Source organism: Suncus etruscus, chromosome 6, assembly GCF_024139225.1.
Source record: "Suncus etruscus isolate mSunEtr1 chromosome 6, mSunEtr1.pri.cur, whole genome shotgun sequence".
Lineage (NCBI taxonomy): Eukaryota > Metazoa > Chordata > Mammalia > Eulipotyphla > Soricidae > Suncus > Suncus etruscus.
Genome location: NC_064853.1, coordinates 58,065,635 through 58,086,537, shown reverse-complemented (window position 1 = coordinate 58,086,537; position 20,903 = coordinate 58,065,635). Strand labels below are relative to the sequence as shown.

The 20,903-nt window shown below is 41.2% G+C and overlaps 1 protein-coding gene across 1 annotated transcript in view; it reads left to right on the top strand.

The window, feature by feature from the left end:
* The window catches only part of PRKCI (protein kinase C iota), an 81,662-nt gene that overhangs the window by 26,536 nt on the left and 34,223 nt on the right, over window positions 1-20,903 (top strand). The window contains exons 3-7 of the mRNA XM_049774457.1: window positions 9,738-9,827; window positions 12,237-12,287; window positions 12,886-12,971; window positions 15,167-15,307; window positions 19,328-19,382. Coding sequence (XP_049630414.1) covers window positions 9,738-9,827; window positions 12,237-12,287; window positions 12,886-12,971; window positions 15,167-15,307; window positions 19,328-19,382 — 423 coding nt within the window. The remainder of the gene's footprint in view (window positions 1-9,737; window positions 9,828-12,236; window positions 12,288-12,885; window positions 12,972-15,166; window positions 15,308-19,327; window positions 19,383-20,903) is intronic.

Genomic DNA, 20,903 nt, shown 5'->3' with positions numbered 1-20,903 from the left:
TAAAAGTTTACAGAAGGGTAGAATTTCTTTAAATCTCTGCACAGTCTCTTTTTTCTCCAAATAGTGAACATTACTGGACTTTTATTTCAAGCAGCAAGGTGAAAATATCAAATAGTAAGAAACTTTAATTTCAGGGCCAAAGCGATAACACAGAGGTAGGGCTTTCGCTTTGTACTGGCTGACCCAAGATGGACATGGGTTTGATCTCCAAACCCCCCACAAGAAAAAGAAACTTTAATTTTGTATTTGTCTTATATTTGAATTTAAGAGATACCTTTAATAAGTTGATTTTGGGGGGGGGTGCACACCCAGCGGCACTCAGAGGTTACTCCTGGCTCTGTACTCAGAAATGACTCCTGGCAGGGTTGGGGAACCTTATGGGATGCCGGGAATTGAACCCAGGTCAGCCACATGCAAGGCAAAAGCTCTACTAGCTGTGCTATTGCTCTGGGCCCCGATAATAAGTTATTTTTATTACTTTAGAGAAAATATTATGGAACAAAAGTGATTATAACTTAATTTCAAAGGTAGTATCTTTTGCTTAGAAAACAGGGATAGACGTTTTCTTTTTTCCTTGAAAGAGAATTCCTTCTTGTACTTTTGAACATATGTTATACCCATGTATATAAATTAAGACAGTGAATTTTTTACGGCTGGGTGACTGGGGTTTGATCCACACCCAGCAGTATTATTCCTGGCTCTGTGCTATAGCCAAGCTCAGAGAAATTTGGAGTGCCAGAGAGAAAACAGGTAAAAAAAAAAAAGTTCTGGTTAGCTACAGCAAGACAAGTGCCCTCTACCCGCTGTATTATTTCTCTAGTCTCTCTCTCTTTTTTTTTTTTTTTGGTTTTTGGGTCACACCTGGCAGCACTCAGGGGTTACTCCTTCCTGGCTCTATGCTCAGAAATTGCTCCTGGCAGGCTCAGGAGACCATATGGGATGTCGGGATTTGAACCAACCACTTTAGGTCCTGGGTGGGCTGCTTGCAAGGCAAACACCGCTGTGCTATCTCTCTGGTCCCATTCTCTAGTCTCTTAAGACTTAAAACTCTTTAAGAGTTTTATAGCAGTGTACAGTATCTGTTAATGTTTTCTATTTCCAATAGCCTTATTGGAAGATGGACTTGTGAATAACAAACATGAGGAATTGATTGCTAATGCACAGATACTTTGGAATGTAAAAGAAGCAGCAGCAGGCCAGGAGATAGCTTAAAGGTCAGAGTGCATGTTTTTATGTAGGGTGCCTGAATTCAATCCCTGACCTTGGCATAGCTTGTGAGTAGCCTGGTGTTGCCCTAAAGCAGAACAGAAAACAAAACTGTAGCAACATCTGCCTAGAATTGCTGAGACATGTAAATTAATCCTATAACAAAGATAAGGTATTTTTTGTTTGTTTTTTAGTCTTATCAAAGTGATAAGTGATGTCCCGGAGCTATTCCTGGTTCTCTGTGTTTGGGGTTGCTTAGATAATGTTGGGGGAACAAGCTCCGCCAATGTTTGTGGATCAAATTTAGACATCCTGCATGCAAAGCATGCACTCAGACTGTTGAGCTGTCTCTCTTTGGCCCACAACAATCATTTTTGAAGCTGTGGAAGTGAGGGGGAAACTTTATTATAGCAAATAATGATATAAAAAGGCACAAAGGTATGAGGAACATAGTGTCAGGGGAAGATCAGTCGAATTTACTAGGCTAGAGTATTGCTACCAAAATGTGTTCTGCGGTATTTACTAGAAAGTGAGTATTACTTATGAGTAGAATGATTATTAAGGCTTAAGAAAAATAGGATAAGTTCCTAAAAGGCATTTTTGGGTACTGGGAATGAAACATTTTTGGGGGACTGGGGTTCATATATCCAGGGCATGTGCTCTATTAATGAGCCATTTCCCTCGTAGTTATCCCAGAAGTCTCTTATAGACCATATTAAACTTAATTTCAGTTGATGAAATATAATTGAATTATAGTTAAGATAATGCACTAAGGAGCCAGAGAGATAGCTCCACGGGACGCTTGCTTTGCATGCTGGAGAGTAGGCTTGATCTGTGAAACTCATGGTCCCCTACGCAATTTCAGGACTGATCCCTAAACACTGAACTGGGAATAGTTTTTTAATTCAGGGCTATGGCCCCCTCCCACACAGGACATGTCCATCTAGTTTAGCCTGCTTTGGTTTGTGTATGTGCTTTTTGGATTTCCTTCTTCAGTTCAGTCTCTTTCCTTGATATTGATACATTTGTGTGTGTGTGTGTGTGTGTGTGTGTGTGTGTGTGTGTGTGTGTGAGTGACACTAGTTTTTGTTTTGTTTTGTGTGTGTGTGTTTGTGAGTGTGTGTGTGTGACACTAGGTTTTTGTTTTGTTTTGTTTTGGGGCCATACCCAGGATTACACCTGACTGCACTCAGGGATCATTCATGGTGATGCTTGGGGAATCACGTGGGGTGCCAGGGATTGAACCAGAATCAGCCACATGTAAGGCAAGTGTATTATCTACTGTATTATCTCACTGGCCTTGAACTAGTCAATTTCTTTTCATTGCTGAATGATAGTTCATGGTGTGAATGTACCATAATTTATCCATTCATTGAATTCTAGACATTGAAGTTGTTTCTAGTTTTGGGCTATTATACCTAAAAGCACTTTGACAATCTTGAATAGGTCTGTGTATACATATTAAGTTCGTTTCTTCTTTCTCTTTCTTTCTTTCTTTCTTTCTTTCTTTCTTTCTTTCTTTCTTCTTTCTTTCTTTCTTTTCTTTCTTCCTCTTTCTTTCTTTCTTTCTTCTTTCTTTCTTTCTTTCTTTCTCTCTCTTTCTTTCTTTCTCTCTTTCTTTCTTTTTCTTCTTTCTTTCTTTCTTTCTTTCTTTCTTTCTTTCTTTCTTTCTTTCTTTCTTTCTTCTTTCTTTCTTTCTTTCTTTCTTTCTTCTCTCTCCTCTTTCCTCTCCCTCTCTCTCTCCTCCCTCCTTCCTTCCTTCCTCCCTTCCTTCCTTCCTTCCTTCCTTCCTTCCTTCCTTCCTTCCTTCCTTCCTTCCTTCCTTCCTTCCTTCCTTCCTTCCTTCCTTCCTTCCTCTCTCTTTCTCTCTCTCCCTCCCTCCCTCTTCCCTCTCTCCCTCCACCCTCCCTCCCTTCACCCTCCCTCCCTCCCTCCCTCCTTCCTTCCTTCCTTCCTTCCTTCCTTCCTTCCTTCCTTCCTTCCTTCCTTCCTTCCTTCCTTCCTTCCTTCCTTCCTTCCTTCCTTCCTTCCTTCCGGTTTTTGGGTCACACCTGTTAGTGCTCAGGGGTTACTCCTGGCTCCATGCTCAGAAATCGCTCCTGGCATGTTCGGAATGCCAGGATTTGAACCACAGCCTTCTGCATGCAAAGCAAAGGCCCTACCTCTATGCTATATCTCCGGCCCAAGATCTTTTTTTTTGTTTTTGTTTTTGAGCCTCACCCGGTGACACTCAGGGGTTACTCCTGGCTATGCGCTCAGAAGTTGCTCCTGGCTTTGGGGACCATATGGGACACCGGGGGATCGAACCGCGGTCCATCCAAGGCTAGCGCAGGCAAGGCAGGCACCTTACCTCTAGCGCCACCGCCCGGTCCCTCAAGATTGTTTCTTTCTTGTTAAATAGCTATAGGCTTACTGGTTGAATCATATGGTAGGTATAAATGTTTTTATTTTTAAATGTGTCTTTTATGGGGCCAGAGTGATAACACAGTGGTAGGGCATGTGTGTTGCATGCAGACAACCTTAGACAGACCTTGGTTTGATTCCCGGCATCCCATATTTCCCGAGCCTGCCAGGAGCAATTTTTGAGTGCAGAGTCTGGAGTAACCCCTGAATGCTGCCAGATGTGGCCCAAAAAAATCAAAAACCAAATAAGACAAAAAGTCTTTTTTGCCTGCCCCCTTAATCTCATCAGGTCTTCAGCTGAAGGCTTTGGCTATAACAGTGACATGTTGCTTCTTTTTTTTTTTTTGGTTTTTGGGCCACACCCGTTTGACGCTCAGGGGTTACTCCTGGCTATGCGCTCAGAAATCGCCCCTGGCTTGGGGGGACCATATGGGATGCCGGGGGATCGAACCGCGGTCCGTCCTACGCTAGCGCTTGCAAGGCAGACACCTTACCTCTAGCGCCACCTTCCCGGCCCCGACATGTTGCTTCTTGAACTTTCCACAGAACTTTATAATGACCTGATTGCACCACATCAATATAGGAACTGCTCCAGGCTCACTTTCAGCAGCTTTAACTCATGTCTGTTCACTGGTCAAGATCCACGTTTGTCAGGATTGCTAGTCAGCTGAAGCTTTGAATTCTCCCTTATGTGGTGCCTCAAACCCACTTTCCCAAGTTACCTGGATGGTATTTATCCTATGATGATGCTATCAGTATCCCAACCTCCTGGGTGCTTCTGGTGCTTGCTGATTTGGCCTTGATTCACATGGCCCATGAATTTTTGGGTTTTCCTCCATAGATGGTATGTTGGCTGGAGAGATGAAAGAGGGCGGGTTTGGCAATGTCTTGTTTTATAATTGTTTTGTAGTGTCAGTGACTGAATTTAAGGCCTGGCACATATAAGACGTATTCTATCACTAAGCTGTATTGCTGACACTGGTATATGTGCCTTTTAGAATGTAAGCTAAGAAAACAAAACATTTTTAGTAGATAATGATTGACTTATCAAAAAGCTTTCTAAGCATTCACTGTGGTAACTTCAGCCTTCAGAGGCAACAGCGGTTGAAGTAATGTCTAACAGTGTTAAGACTTTGGGAGTTAATGTGCTTGTGGATCCTCAACTGAAAAGGATCCCAAGTCATACATCCTTCACCACCTGGGGTTTTCTTTTCCCTATTGCTTCATGGTGGCATTCAGACAGGTTATTTTACTTTCAAATTTCTTTTCTTTGTTTCTTCGAACAAGTCAAAATATATCTACTCCAATAACTGTGTATTATACTGGCTAGAATAATTCTGATTTGATGAAACTCTTGAAGTCACAGTTAAGGATGGACAACTTGCTTATGTAACATTTAATTTCCACCACCTACAAAAAAGGAGCAGTAAGCCTCAATATCCTTTTGGTGTACTTGGGCTGTTGAAAGGACAACCACATAAAAGCCACTGTATAGAGTTGCGGAGACAGTTTAAATAAAAAATGTATATACCTACCATATGATTCAATCACTAAGCCTATAGCTATTTAACAGGAAAGAAACGAACTCAGGCTGGAGAAATAGCATGGAGGTAAGGCGTTTGTCTTGCCTGCAGAAGGACTGTGGTTTGAATCCCGGCATCCCATATGGTCCCCTGAACCTGTCAGGAGCAATTTCTGAGTATAGAGCCAAGAGTAACCCCTGAGCACTGCCGAGTGTGACCCAAAAGCCAAAAGAAACTTAATATTTATACATAGACCTCTTTAAGATTGTCAAAATGCTTTTGGGTATTATAGCCCAAAACTAGAAACAACCTCAATGTCTAGAAATAAAACAAAAAAGTTAAGATGAGTTAGTGAACCAAGAGAATAGTATTTTAAAATTCTAGACAGTTTCTATATCCAGACAAAGCTGTTAGATGCTATAAAGTTAACTAGAATGAAGACTGAAAAGATGCCACTGGTTTTAGCAGCTATTTTTTTTTTTATGACTTTGAATATAGTGTTTAGTGAGTATGTGGACTAAATCCTAGAGAATTTAGAGAAATGAAGAAATATAGACAAAGCTGGTAGGTTCAATTGATACTATGAAAAGTTGTCTCTAGTAAGTCTAAAAGTATCCAACCTTATGCTTAAAAAAAAACCCACACAGGGCCCGGAGAGATAGCACAGCGGTGTTGCCTTGCAAGCAGCCGATCCAGGACCTAAGGTGGTTGGTTCGAATCCTGGTGCCCCATATGGTCCCCCCGTGCCTGCCAGAGCTATTTCTGAACAGACAGCCAGCAGTAACCCCTGAGCACCGCCGGGTGTGACCCAAAAACAAAAACAAAACAAAACAAAAAAACCCACACAAATAAGTAGAAAACAAAGGACACTGTTCTTGTGTACGCTGTACCTTCTCTCCCTCATCTCCCATAATTTCAGTCCTTAGTTTATTCTTTTTTATTTTTCTTGTTGTTGATGTTGTGTATTATGTTGATAGATTTACGGATGTTAAACCATTCTTGCATGCCTGGGATGAAACCTACTTGGTTATAATGAATAATGATTTTGATGAAGCCTTGAATTCTACTTGCCAGGATTTTGTTGAGGATCTTTGCATCTGTGTTCATGAGGGATATTGGTCTGTAATTTTCTTTTTTGGTAGCATCTCTGTCTATAAGGATCAAGGTGATGTTGGCTTCATAAAAGCTATTTGGAAGTGTTCCCGTTTTTTTTCTATTTCATGAAAGAGTCTTGCCAGGATTGGTAGTAGTTACTCTTGAAAGGTTTGAAAAAATTCATTAGTGAATCCATCTGGGCCTGGGCTTTTGTTTTTGGGCAGGCATCTGATTACCATTTTAATAGTGATGGGGGTGTTTAGATATGCTACATCCTCTTTATTCAACCGTGGAAGGTTATAAGAGTCCAAGAATTTAACCATTTCTTCTAGGTTCTCTTTTTTTTTTGGTTTTTGGGTCACACCCTGCGTTGCTCAGGGGTTACTCCTGGCTGTCTGCTCAGAAATAGCTCCTGGCAGGCACGGGGGACCATATGGGACACCGGGATTTGAACCAACCAACTTTGGTCCTGGATCGGCTGCTTGCAAGGCAAACGCCACTGTGCTGTCTCTCCCGGCCCTAGGTTCTCATTTTTAGTGGCATAGAGTTTGTCAAAGTAGTTTCTGATTATCCTTTGAATCTCTGTAATATTTGGTTTTTTGGGCCACACCCATTTGACGCTCAGGGGTTACTCCTGGCTATGTGCTCAGAAATCGCCCCTGGCTTGGGGGGGACCATATGGGACGCCGGGGGATCGAACCGCGGTCCTTCCTTGGCTAGCGCTTGCAAGGCAGACACCTTACCTCCAGCGCCACCTACCCGGCCCCCCTTTTTCATTTCTAATACGAGTTATCAAGTTTCTCTCTCCCTCTTTTTTGTTAGTTTTGCCAGTGGTCTATCAATCTTGTTTATTTTTTCAAAGAACCAACTTCTGCTTTCGTTGATCTTTCTTCGGGTTTCCACTTAATTGATTTTTGCTCTCAGCTTTGTTATTTCCTTCTGCCTCCCTATTTTTGGTTCCTTTTGTTGAGCACTTTCTAATTCTATGAGCTGCGTCATTAAGCTATTCAGGTATGCTCCTTCTTCTTTCCTGATGTGTACTTGCAAAGCTATAAATTTTCCTCTCAGTATCGCTTTTACTTTGTCCCATAGGTTCTGATAGTTTGTGTCTCTATTGTCATTTGTTTCCAGGAAAGTTTTGATTTCCTCTCAGACCCACTGGTTGGTTATTCAGTATTAGGCTGTTTAACTTCCAGGTATTAAAGTTTTTCTTCTGTGTCCCTTTATAGTTCACATATAATTTCAGGGCCTTGTGGTCAGCGAAGGTAGCCTGCAAATTTTCTATCCTCTTGATATTATGGAGGTATGTTTTATGTGCTAGCATGTAGTCTATCCTGGAGAATGTTCCATGTACATTAGAGAAGACTGTGAATCCAGGTTTCTGGGGGTGGAGTGTCCTATATATATCAGTTTACTCTTAAGATCTATACCTTCACACTATGGGGGCAGGACAATAGCACAGCGGCCAGGACATTTGCCTTGCATGCAGCTGACCCAGGTTTAATCCCTGGCCTCCCATATGATCTGTTGAGCCTGTCAGGAATAATTTCTGAGTGCAGAGCCAGGAGTAACCCCTGAGTGTTGCAGGTTGTGGCCCATAAATCAATCCCCTCTGCCTTCAAAGAAGATCCATACCTTCTCACTAAATGGAATGAGAGTGAGTTTTCTTTTTTTTTTTTTTTTTGTTTTTTTGTTTTTTTGTTTTTGTTTTTGGGCCACACCCGGTAACGCTCAGGGGTTACTCCTGGCTATGCGCTCAGAAGTCGCTCCTGGCTTGGGGGACCATATGGGACGCCGGGGGATCGAACCGCCGGGGGATCGAACCGCGGTCCATCCAAGGCTAGCGCAGGCAAAGCAGGCACCTTACCTTTAGCGCCACCGCCCGGCCCCAAGAGAGAGAGTGAGTTTTCTTTTTTTTTTTTTTTTTTTTTGTTGTTGTTGTTTTTTTGGGTCACACCGTTTGATGCTCAGGGGTTACTTCTGGCTAAGCGCTCAGAAATTGCCTCTGGCTTGGGGGGACCATATGGGACGTCAGGGGATGGAACTGCGGTCCTTCCTTGGCTAGCACTTGCAAGGCAGACACCTTACCTCTAGCACCACCTCGCCGGCCCCGAGAATGATTTTTCAAGAGAGACAAACATACCTTTGTTTAAGAAGAGGAAAGAAAAGAACAAATAAAAGCAAAACTAAGAAGGACTAATGGGATACTACCAGAGTAGAAAAGAAGTAGGGATTTAGCAGCTAAATTGGAGAAACTAATAGTGATACTAAATTCTCTGTGATAGTAGAGCAGAGATGACCAACATTTTTCCCTTTTCTCTCAAATGTAAGTCTCAGAGTGGTAGCCATTTAAATAGTTTTGATGGCATTTAGAATATGTGGTAGTTGTTCTGTGTAACCACATTAAAAAGTAAAAGAGTGGCAATATGGACCCAGCTCATATCCTAACTATGTTCCAAGTGACTGCCATGGAGGAATGGAAGGAGACAGGCTATCTCATCCATCGATGGCCAGCTCTATGGCCGGCTAACTCTTAGGTATTTCTTCCTGCTCTCCATGTGTAAGGGTACTATATTAAAACTACATTTATAGGCGGTTCAAGTAGGGCTGTTCTTCACTTCTTCCTTTCCATGACCTTCTTGAACAGACTCTCCGGTCTCCAAAGGGGAAATTTTGACAAACTAGTCATACAGAGAATACATATTAGCTAACCCTGTTATGCTAATAGAAACATTTTTACTTCCAGTTTTAAAGAAATATTAAGCATAAAGCATGTTCCTGCCCATGAGTCACTGTGCAGTCATTGTTTAAAAATGTGGTCAGGGTAGTTTCTGTTTGCTGTTTTTGGAGTATACTTGATATTAAGAATGGAGTGCTTTTATTTGTTAAGTATTTGGTATTTATGAATTTCATGTAATATTTTGTACGCATAAAATTTATGCAAAGAATCAATTACTGTCTAAGTAAAGATTTGTCTATATCAGGTCTTTTCCTTTTTTCTATGTAATTATGTAATTGTATATACTGAAATTATTGACCACTAACATAAATGATTTAAAGATGTCTTCCTTCCTTCCCCCTCCCTCCTTCCCTCCTTCTCTCCTTCCCTCCTTCCCTCCTTTCTTCCCTCCCTCCTTCCTTTCTTCTCTCCTCCCTCCCTCCTTCCCTCCCTCCCTCCCTCCCTCCCTCCCTCCCTCCCTCCCTCCCTCCCTCCCTCCCTCCCTCCCTCCCTCCCTCCCTCCCTCCCTCCTTCCTTCCTTCCTTCCTTCCTTCCTTCCTTCCTTCCTTCCTTCCTTCCTTCCTTCCTTCCTTCCTTCCTTCCTTCCTTCCTTCCTTCCTTCCTCTGGGTGGCACCCAGAGGTTACTCCTGGCTCTGCTCTCAGAAATTACTCCTGGCAGACTTAGGGGTCTATTTAGGATGCTGGGGTCGGTTTTGTGCAAGACTAACGCCCTACTCTTTGTGCTATTGTCCTGACCCTGACTTTACTTTCTTTACTCTGTATTTTTCAGGAGACCCATGTACAGTATCATCTCAGTTGGAATTAGAAGAAGCCTTTAGGCTTTATGAGCTGAACAAGGATTCTGAACTTTTGATTCATGGTAAAGAATGAGACATTTCTTATTTTATTATTAATCTTGTGATAATTAGTTGTTCTTGACCATGTAAAAACATAATCCTGTTCAATTGTTTTTACTGAGAAGATAAAATCAATTCACTTTATATAATCTTGAGAGATTTGTGGTTGGTATGGGGTGTGGGTGGGTGGAGCTGTGCAGGTATGTGGGTATGAGTAGTCACAACTGATGACTGCTCATGGCTTTCTCCTGCCTCTGCACTCAGGTATCACTCCTGGTGGTCTTGGGGTGAGCCCAATAATGAGAGGATGTCAGAGATCTACCCCCGGTCAACTGTGTGCAAGACTAGCATCCTACCCATTGTACTATGTTTCTGGTCCCCAAATTGCTATTTTTAATGTCTTTTTTTGTTATAATAATATAATCATCTTTCAGTATTTTTTAGTAAAGTTTGGGTTAGAAGTATAAAATTTGAGCCTAAGTAGAAGGTAGCTCAGTAGGCAAAGTGTATCCTTTACATGCAGGAGGCCTGACTTAAATCCCTGGCACTTTTTTTTTTGTTTTGTTTTTGGTTTTTGGGCCACACCCTGTGACGCTCAGGGGTTACTCCTGGCTATGCGCTCAGAAGTTGCTCCTGGCTTCTTGGGGGACCATATGGGATGCCGGGGGATCGAACTGTGGTCCATCCTAGGCTAGCGCAGGCAAGGCAGGCACCTTACCTCCAACCACCGCCCGGCCCCTCCCTGGCACTTCTTAATCCTCTGAGTGCTAAGAGTGACTCCCAGGTACAGAGCTAGGAGTAGCCCCTGAGAACCAGTGGGTGACACCTAAAATAAATAAGAATTAAGACCCTCTTAGAACCTAAATTACCTGTTATACTTTAATAATTTGTGCAGAAATGACCTCCAAATAATGTCTTGACTGCTCTTTCTTTGGCTTTAATGTTATTAAAAAGTAAAATCGGGGCTGGAGAGATAGCATGGAGGTAAGAGGCATTTGCCTTTCATGCAGGACGGTGGTTCTAATCCTTGGCATCCCATATGGTCCCCCGAGCCTGCCAGGGGCGATTTCTGAGCATAGAGCCAGGAGTAACCCCTGAACGCAGCCGGGTGTGACTCCCCAAAAATGGTAAAATCATTTACATAGGAACTATAGACATCCTTGGGCACTTGTATGGAATTCCTATGGAATTCAGCCGAGTTGGCTGAGGCTCGCTAATGTAAACCCTCAGATATTCTGATTATTGCTTGGGAAGGCCTGCTCCCCCATCTCCACCAAAATAAAAGTTGAAACAAATGTACTTTCTTTATCATGTGTCATTTCAATCATAATACATTTCAACGTATTTCAGTGTCATTTCAGTCATTGATATTTTGGTATTTTAGTGAGTTATTTCAGTCATAGTGTTTTTAAAATAGTAGTGGTAGTGACCAGAGGGCTAACCTAGGTTCGATCCCTGGTATTCTAAATTGTCACTTAAGCACTGATAGGAGTAATTCTTTTTTTTTTTTTTAATTTTTAAATTTTTTTTAGGAGTAATACTTGAGTACAAAGTTCATGAGTTCTGAACATCAACAAGTGTGGCCCCAGAACAAAACAGTAGTGAGTTTGTTTTTAATTTGACCCTGGATCATCCCCCCATTTTCAGAATTTTATCTTGTAATTATAATCTAGTCTTGAAATCTTGAAGAAACTTAGAAGTATTACTTTTTGGTCATGCCTTTCTAGAACAAAACTACAGTGAATGCTTAAGGAAATAACCGATTGATAGTAGTAAGTAATTGATATACCTGTACATTTTTAAATTTAGAAATTAAATTATTTTATGGGGGGGAATATTTTTTTTATTTTGGTTTGAGACTATACCTGACAGTACCAGGGACTACATATGCCTGGCTTAGGAGTGGCCCTTTACAATATTCAGATAACCATTCATAGTGCCAGGGATTTGAACTGGCACCAAAATCAATTGGTTCTACCTAAGGGATTTAAGTTAGCCATGTATAAAACAGGTAGCTTACCCTCCTATCAGGAGTATTTGAATAGTATTTGAGTATTTGAATAATTAATGATTTGTCTAAGAATAAGGAGTATCAGGTTAGGGAAGCAGTTGGAACTGGGTTTAGGAATACTGACTTCTAATGCATTATTTTTTATTTTACTTCTAAAACATGTATAAAGACTTGGTAAAGTGGATCTTTTGAAAAGATAACTATGATCACTCACTGTCCTACTAATAGCAGGTGAAGTAAAGCTGAGGAAATTACTTCAAGAACCCCTAATTTAATACATAATGCCTCATGATGCCCTGAGCATTCCCAGGAGTGACCCTGGGAGCATAAAGTTGAAATTTGGGTCACTTGATAGTTGAATTTTAAATTCTTTGTAATATGTATAAGTATGTTGCATTAATATTATTTAATTTCCTTGCAGTATTCCCTTGTGTACCAGAACGTCCTGGAATGCCTTGTCCAGGAGAAGATAGTAAGTATTTATCTACTTTAGATCTTTGAGAAAGGTTATTTACAGTACATTGGCACCGTTTTTTTGGTTTTGTTTTGGTTTTTGGTTTTTTATTTTTCAGTCACACCCGACAGTGCTCAGGGGTTATTCCTGGCTCACTCCTGGCAGGCTTGGGGACCACATGGGATGCTGGGATTCGAACCACTGTCATTCTGCATGCAGGGCAAATGCCCTGCCTCCATGCTATCTCTCCAACCCCTCTCTAATCTTCAGTTTTATGTTAGTAATTACTTAAACTCTACTTTTGTCAGATCAAGGTTGGCAGTTCTTAGTTACAACCTATTAAGTAATTGTAGAACATAGGAAAAGAAGTGCTAGTTAATTATATGCTCCTCTTAGTTTTTATTTTTGAATTTTGTTGTGTTGTGTTTTGGGTCATACCTCTGTTTTTTTTTTTTTAAATTCATTTGATTGTGTGTTTTATTTTCCTCCTGTCCCTTCACTTTTTTGACTTTCAGATTTTTAGTTAATATTTTTCTTCCAGTAACCAATCTGTAAAGAACAGAATTATAAACTTATTGAACACTTGCTTTCTTTTTTGCTTTTCTTTTCTCTTCAGAATCCATCTACCGCCGTGGTGCACGTCGCTGGAGAAAACTTTATTGTGCAAATGGCCACACTTTTCAGGCTAAGCGATTCAACAGGGTAAATTACATTGTGTGAATGTTAATTATTTAAGAAATTCATTATTTTCTTTTTTATTGTAAAAGAGAGGTAGTCTCATAATTTGTGTTTGTATAGAGGGGTAAAATTACCTGTGTGCGGGGCCGGAGAGATAGCAAGGAGGTAAGGCGTTTGCCTTTCATGCAGAAGATCATCGGTTCGAATCCCAGCATGCCTGCCAGGAGCAATTTCTGAGCATGAAGCCAGGAGTAACCCCTGAGCACTGCCAGGTGTGACCCAAAAACCACACACACACACACACACACACACACACACACACACACACACACACACACAAGGGAGAGGGGCATTGTGGTGGGAATGTTGCACTGGTGAAGGAGGATGTTCTGTTTATCACTGAAACCCACTACAATCATGTTTGTAATCATGGTGCTTAAAGGGTTTATATATTTAAAAAAAAGTCACTCTTCATAGAGCTCAAGGCATGCTGGGATCGAACCAGGTTGGCCATGTGCAAGGCAAGCACCCTATGCACTGAGCTATCTGGCCAGTCCCAATAAAACCTTACCCAGTAACACTGAGAATAAAACAAAGTTTTGGTATGTGCTATCTGTTAGGTCTTACTCTTTAAATAGGACTGAAAAATATGTTTGTTTCAAAAACATTGCACTACTTTTTCTGTTCTGTATAAATATTTTTTGTATTTTTTGTATTTTTTTTTGGTTTTGGGTCACACCGGGCAGCGCTCAATGGTTACTCCTGGCTCTATGCTCAGAAATCGCCCCTGGCAGGCACGGGGGACCATATGGGATGCCGGGATTCGAACCACCGTCTTTCTGCATGAAAGGCAAACGCCTTACCTCCATGCTATCTCTCTGGTCCCTATTTTTTGTATTTTTATATTTTGAACTACTTCAGGGATTACTCCTTGTTGTGGTTCTTGGGCCAAACAGTGATGACGGTTGGTCTCAGGTCTTCTACTTTCAAAGCATGCACTCCAGCCCTTTGAACTATCTCTCTGGCCTTTTTTTTTTTTTTTTTTTTTTTTTGGTTTTTGGTTTTTGGGTCACACCCAGCAGTGCTCAGGGGTCACTCCTGGCTCTGTGCTCAGAAATCGCCCCTGGCAGGCACAGGGGACCATATGGGATGCCGGGATTTGAACCACTGTCCTTCTTCATGAAAGGCAAACACCTTACGTCCATGCTATCTCTCCGCCCCTCTCTGGCCTGTTTGCTAGATATTTTTGTTTTATTTTTTTCTTTTGGTCTTAACTAATGTTCCCAGAGCTTACTCCTGACTCTGCTCAATGATCATTCCTGGCATGACTTGGGGGACCATATGGATGCATGCAAGGTTCATCATTCTGGGCCTTTCTCTGCCTTTGTTTTATTTCATTTTGGGGGCATACCCCGTAGCACTCAGGGGTTACTCCTGGCTCTCTGCTCAGAAATTGCACCTGCCAGGCTTGGGGATCATATAGGATGCCAGAAATCCAACCACAATCTGTCCCGGGTGCATGCAAGGCAAGCGCCCCTACTGCTGGGCCATCTTTTCGGCTCCTGCCATATGTTTGGGTTTTCTGTTGTTGTTTTCGGTTTTCGGGTTTTGGGTCACACCCGGCAGCGCTCGGGAGTTACTCCTGGCTCTACACTCAGAAATCGCTCCTGTTAGGCTCAGAAGACCTTATGGGATGCTGGGATTCGAACCACCATTCTTCAGCACGCAAGGCAAACACCCTACTCCACACTATCCGGCCCTGTACCATATGTTTTTTTAAATTTAGTTTATTTGTTCATTTTTCTTGTTTTCATTACTTTGAACTTAATTTTATTAAGACTGAAATGTTTTAAACTTACGTCAGAAAACAACCTGGTCAGTTTTATTTCGGGATCATATAATTGACGTAAAGGATGGAACAACTGCTTTGCGTATAGGAAGGCCAAGTTTGAATTTTTTCACTGTATGCTCCTGAGCACTGCTTGTAGTGATCCTGGAGCACCATCAGGTATGGTGTGCAGGTGTGCATACACACACACACACACATCCTTCTCCTTTTATGTTTTTATTTAATCATCTTAGCTTTGGAAAAATTGTGTATGGTGAAAAGAATCGAATTAGGAAGTTAATACACTTATTTTTAATTGTTCTGTAAGCTAATTATTGGGAATAATTATGATTTGTATGTATGATAAAATAGTTAAATTCTTATTTTCTAGCGTGCTCACTGTGCCATCTGCACTGACCGAATATGGGGTCTTGGACGGCAGGGATATAAGTGCATCAACTGCAAACTACTGGTTCATAAGAAGTGCCACAAGCTTGTCACAATTGAATGTGGGCGACATTCGTTGCCATCGGTAAGATGTAGTTGTCTGGTTTTTTATTTTGATAGCAGTACCAGGACAGACTAAAGCAGGGAGGTGTTAAGAATCATGGCTCAGTGTTGCTACAGAAGGTGAATAGGAATGATTTGTAGTTCACATAATATAGTTTGAATTTTTTGTGTCTTTTTTTGTTTGTTTTTCGGTCACACCCGGCAGCGCTCAGGGGTTACTCCCGTTCCTGGCAGGCTTGGGGGACCATATGGGATGCCGGGATTCCAACCACTGTCCTCATGCAAGGCAAACACCCTACTGCTATCTCTCCAGCCCAATATAGTGTGAATTTTATAATCATTACAGATTTGTTTATAGGCTAGTTAACTTCTTTGTTTAAGCCACTATAGTATCTTCTTGTATATATAAAGATGATAGAGGGGAAACCATTTAAAGATTTCATTTTTCTCTTCTTTTCAGGCATACCTACTGGTTTACATCTCCTTTATAGCACTAAGCTGAGATAGAGACTTCATCTCTGTTGAAGTGGGAAGTGATTGAGGAGTTTTTTTGCATTTAAAATTATTTTTATTACTATTTTAAACATGTAATTAAAACAATGTCCATTTAAAAATTCAGAGGTTTAAGTAAAAATTCAATATTTTATATAATGGATCATTTGATTTGCTGATTATATATTCTTTTAACTTTTTTTGGTACGGATTTAAATTTATAGATAATACCAGGGTTCTATCCCTGGCCTTTCATGTGGTCCCACGAGCCTGCCAGGAGTAATCCCTGAGCCTCATTCAGTGTGACCCAAAAATGAACAAAAAAAAAATGTTGGGTGGAGGGAATATTTTGGGTACACCATGTATCTTTAGAGTTTATTCCCAGCTCTACACTCAGGGATAACTTCTGTTGGTACTTAGGGGACCATATGTGGTGTTATTAAGGATTGAACCCCCCCCCCCCCAGTTATCTGCATACAAGTGTCTTACCTTCTGTTGCACTATCTCTCTGGCCCAAACATTAAAGATTCTTGTTTTTAACACTTCTGTTCACTTGCATTTAAGTTTTGTGTAAGTCCCAAGTAAAACAATGGAAATGTATATAGGACTATTCTTACATGATTTAATTTTATCAGGATTCATGAATTTATCTTGCTTTAATGTAGGCAAACGTTTTGTTTTGGTTCATTTCGCTGTTAAAATAACATCCCTCTCCTATATGTTCTTTTCACTCAAATGAATTACTAAAGTTGGGAGAGAAAAAAAAAAGATTCTTGTTTTGTTTTTGTTTTCGAGAAGGTGGGCTACACCTTGCTATGTTTAGTTGTTACTCCTGGTTCGGCATTCAGGAATTACTCATATGGGATGCCAGGAATCAAAAGCAGGTTGGCCACATAGAAGCCAGTTCCATACCTATTATACTCTTTTGTGCCCCAAAAACATTAAAGAATTTTAAAGCAAAAATGAAAGTAGGGGCTGGAGCAGTAGCACATCAGTAGGGTATTTGTCTTGCCCGTGGCCAACTCTGAATGGGCCCTGCTTTGATTTTCTGCATCCCATATGGTCCCCTGAGCTCCACTGGTTGTGACCCAAAAACGAAAACAAAAACAAACAAAAAAAAGAGAGAGCGAGAAAGAGAAAGATGAGGCAAGGAATAATATAATGAACTCATCTTGTTTCATCTGTACCTCAATCCATTTAACTTGTCCACATACTTTGTGTTGTTTGGTTTGGTTTTGGGGCCGTGCCATTGTTCAGGGCTTTCTTATTTTTTAACTTGATTGACTGGTTTATGTATTTATTTATTTATTTATTAATTGGTTTTTGGGCCACACCCAGTGATGCTTAGGGGTCACTCCTGGCTCTCCACTCAGAAATCGCCTCTGGCAGGCTGGGGGACCATATGGGATGCTGGGAATCAAACCTCCAGGGTCTGCCTCATTCAAGGCAAATATCCGCCATTGGGCTGTCTCTTCAGCCCCTCAGGGCTTGTTATTATTATTATTAATTATTATTATTATTATATATATTTTTTGGTTTTTGGGTCACACCCGGCAGCACTCAGGGGTTACTCCTGGCTCTATACTCAGAAATCTCTCAGAAAGGACTTATTCTTGATTTTTGTTCAGGGATTACTCCTGGTGGGTTCAGGGGATTATGTGGGTGGGCTCTTAGGATCAAACTTCGGTCAACAACATGCAAGTGTACATGCTGTACTATTACTTGGATTCTCACCCTATACTGTTTTGAAACAGGTCTCAAACATATTTTAGTATGTATCTCTGCAGAGTAAAGATGAACTTTAAAGGGCCCGGAGAGATAGCACAGCGGCGTTTGCCTTGCAAGCAGCCGTTCCAGGACCAAAGGTGGTTGGTTCGAATCCCGGTGTCCCATATGTGTGTCGTTCCCCCCCCCCCCCCCCCCCCGTGCCTGCCAGGAGCTATTTCTGAGCAGACAGTCAGAAGTAACCCCTGAGCATCGCCGGGTGTGGCCCAAAAACCAAAAAAAAAAAAAAAAAAAGATGAACTTTAAAAAATTAACAGAAACCATGGGAGAGATAAGTAAGGTACTTGCTTGCAGTTTACCTTGTTTTGGTCCCCAATACTTCATACGTTTCCCCCCCCCTCCCCCCCCAAGCACCACCAGGGGTGATTCCTAAGTGTAGTGCTAGGAGTAACTCCTGGGCACAGCCAGATGTGATGCAGTGCTCAGGGGTTACTCCTGGCAGGCTCGGGGTGGGGGGGGTGTGGGGGGGGGGGACCAGACACCATATGAGATGCCAGGATTTGAACCACCATCCTTCTGCATGCAAGGCAAACCCTTACATCCATGCTATCTCTCCAGCCCCAAGGAAGGGGTTTTTAATTAGATGAAAATCCAATCTAAATGAAAAACAGAAGATCTAAAACTGAGGACTTAATTTTTTCAGGCAACTTTGTATTCTTAGGTAATAAAAACATTTATATGAGTTCATAAATGTAGGGAGAGGGTTACTAGTTTCATTGATATTTTAGAATGGTCACTAAAATTTTTTGAAGAATTCATGAAATAATTTTATAAGCAGCCAAAAATTAAAACTGTTAGCAAATGTTCCTTTAACCTTTATCCTTTACTACTGGTATTCATCAAAATTGGTTCCAAGATTAATGAGTCAGTAATATTTTTATTTGAGTTATTTTTCTTGAAGTTACTGACAATCTAGATACTTGAGTCAGTTTTCAAGGAGGTATTTATTTTCACTTTTGGGGTCACTGACACCTTTCAGAATGTTCAGAAAAATGGACAGATTCCAAGATTTTACACATGATTTTAAGAGGTATGGTATATAGAGCCATAAAATTATGTTTTGCGAGCTCAGAACTCATTAGAAAGAGCCCTTTTGTCAATGAGTATATCAAACTCAAAGGAATAATAGGCTGTAATGAAAAGATACGAATCGGAGAGATAGCACAGAAGAAGGGTGTTTGACTTGCATGTAGCTGTTCCAGGAGGGACAGTGGTTTGAATCGTGGCATCCCATTTGGTCTGCCCCCCCACCCCCATGCCTGCCAGGAGTGACTCTTGAGCACTGCTGGTGTGACCCAAAAACAAAAAAAAAGAAGATATGAATCAATTTTTGTAGGTGTTTACTTTTCTATCTAATTAATAGTTTGAAATCACTTTTGTATTTCTTCAGTTTTCTGCAAATGTGGCTTGCCTTATTTCATCATAAGAATGTAATTTTAGGGGCCGGGCGGTGGCGCTGAAGGTAAGGTGCCTGCCTTGCCTGCGCTAGCCTTGGACGGACCGCGGTTCGATCCCCCGGTGTCCCATATGGTCCCCCAAGCCAGGAGCAACTTCTGAGCACATGGCCAGGAGTAACCCCTGAGCGTTACCGGGTGTGGCCCAAAACCCCCCCCCCCAAAAAAAAAGAATGTAATTTTATATAATAAGAATAAATGTAGAATACTTAAATCCTAACATGCTGTATTATTAAAGTAATATTTCTGGATTTTAGAATTTTGAGATTTTAATGATTAATAAATTACTGTATCTTTGGAAATGTTTGTAGGAACCATTGATGCCTATGGATCAGTCATCTATGCATTCTGATCATGCACAGACAGGTAAGAATGATGCTTGTGTGAACCTTTCTTTATAAACATATTTTTTTCTTTTTGGACCACACGTGGTGGTGCTCAGGCTATGCTGGGCTCTGCACTCAGGAACTGAATTACTCCTAAGGCTTTGGGAGTCGTAAGATGCCAGGCATCAAACCCAAAACAGCTTTATGCAATACAAGCAACAGTACCTACTGTACTATTGCTCCAACATAAACTCTTACCAAAAAACTGTTAAAAGACTTCTTTCAGCCTAATTTGAAAGCATTTACTCTCTTTTCAAATAAAAATCAGTATTTAAGATAGACTTTTGGTTTGAGGGGAAGAGTTGTAAACTATAATAAATAACTACTTTCTTTAATTTAGATAAGTTTTTTTTTTGAGATTCCTTAAAATTCAATAAACCTATTTTTTACAATAATGAACACATACCAATTTGTAGATCATTTTGTATATTTTTATTCTTTTTTTTTTTTTTTTGGATTTTGGGCCACACCCGTTTGACACTCAGGATTTACTCCTGGCTATGCGCTCAGAAATCGTCCCTGGCTTGGGGGGACCATATGGGACTCGGGGGGATCAAACCGCAGTCTGTCCTACGCTAGGAGGTAGACACCTTACCTCTAGCGCCACCTTCCCGGCCCCTATTTTTATTCTTTTAATTTATTATAGTCAAGGCAGTATTTTGAGTATAGTTTTACTCAAAGCTTTTTATCAAAAGTTAATTATGTGGGCCGGCGAGATAGCATAGAGGTAGGGCATTTGCCTTGCATTCAGAAGGAAGGTGGTTTGAATCCCGGCATCCCATACGGTCCCCCGAGCCTGCCAGGAGCAGTTTCTGAGCATAGAGCTAGGAGTAACCCCTTAGCGTTGCCTGGTGTGACCCAAAAATCCTCCCCCCAAAAACTAAAAGTTAATTATGTAAGACAGTTTAAATTTAGAAAAAAATTTAAATTGTGTTAAAAGTATCTGGTTGATACAGAATCTCACAAATGTATTTGAAAATTTGGAGAGCAATTAAGTGGAGTAGAACAGTATGATTTGGGCTTACTTGAGAAACAGAAGCATTCTTTTTCTAGCAGAACAGAATGCCCTTACTTGTGGTCTTTTGGTCTCCTGTTGGTGGAGAGGCTAGTTAGAAATGTGAGTTGTTTTCTTCCCTCCTACTGCTCTCCACCCCCAATTAACTTTAAGGACTAAACAATGAGTGTCTTCTTTTTTCTTTTTTTGGTTATTGTTTTTTGGGCCACACCCAGTGGCCTCAGCGGTTACTCCTGGCTATCTGCTCAGAAATAGCTCCTGGCAGGCAGGTGGGGGGGGAGAGACACCATATGGGACACCGGGATTCGAACCAACAACCTTGGGTCCTGGTTCGCCTGCTTGCAAGGCAAACACCACTGTTCTATCTCTCCGGCCCCCAAGTGTCTTCTTTTTCTTTTTCTTTGGTTTTCATTTTTGGTCTTTGGGCTATGCTTAACAGTACTCAAGGATCACTCCTGGTGGGGTCAGGGGATTAAATGGGGTATT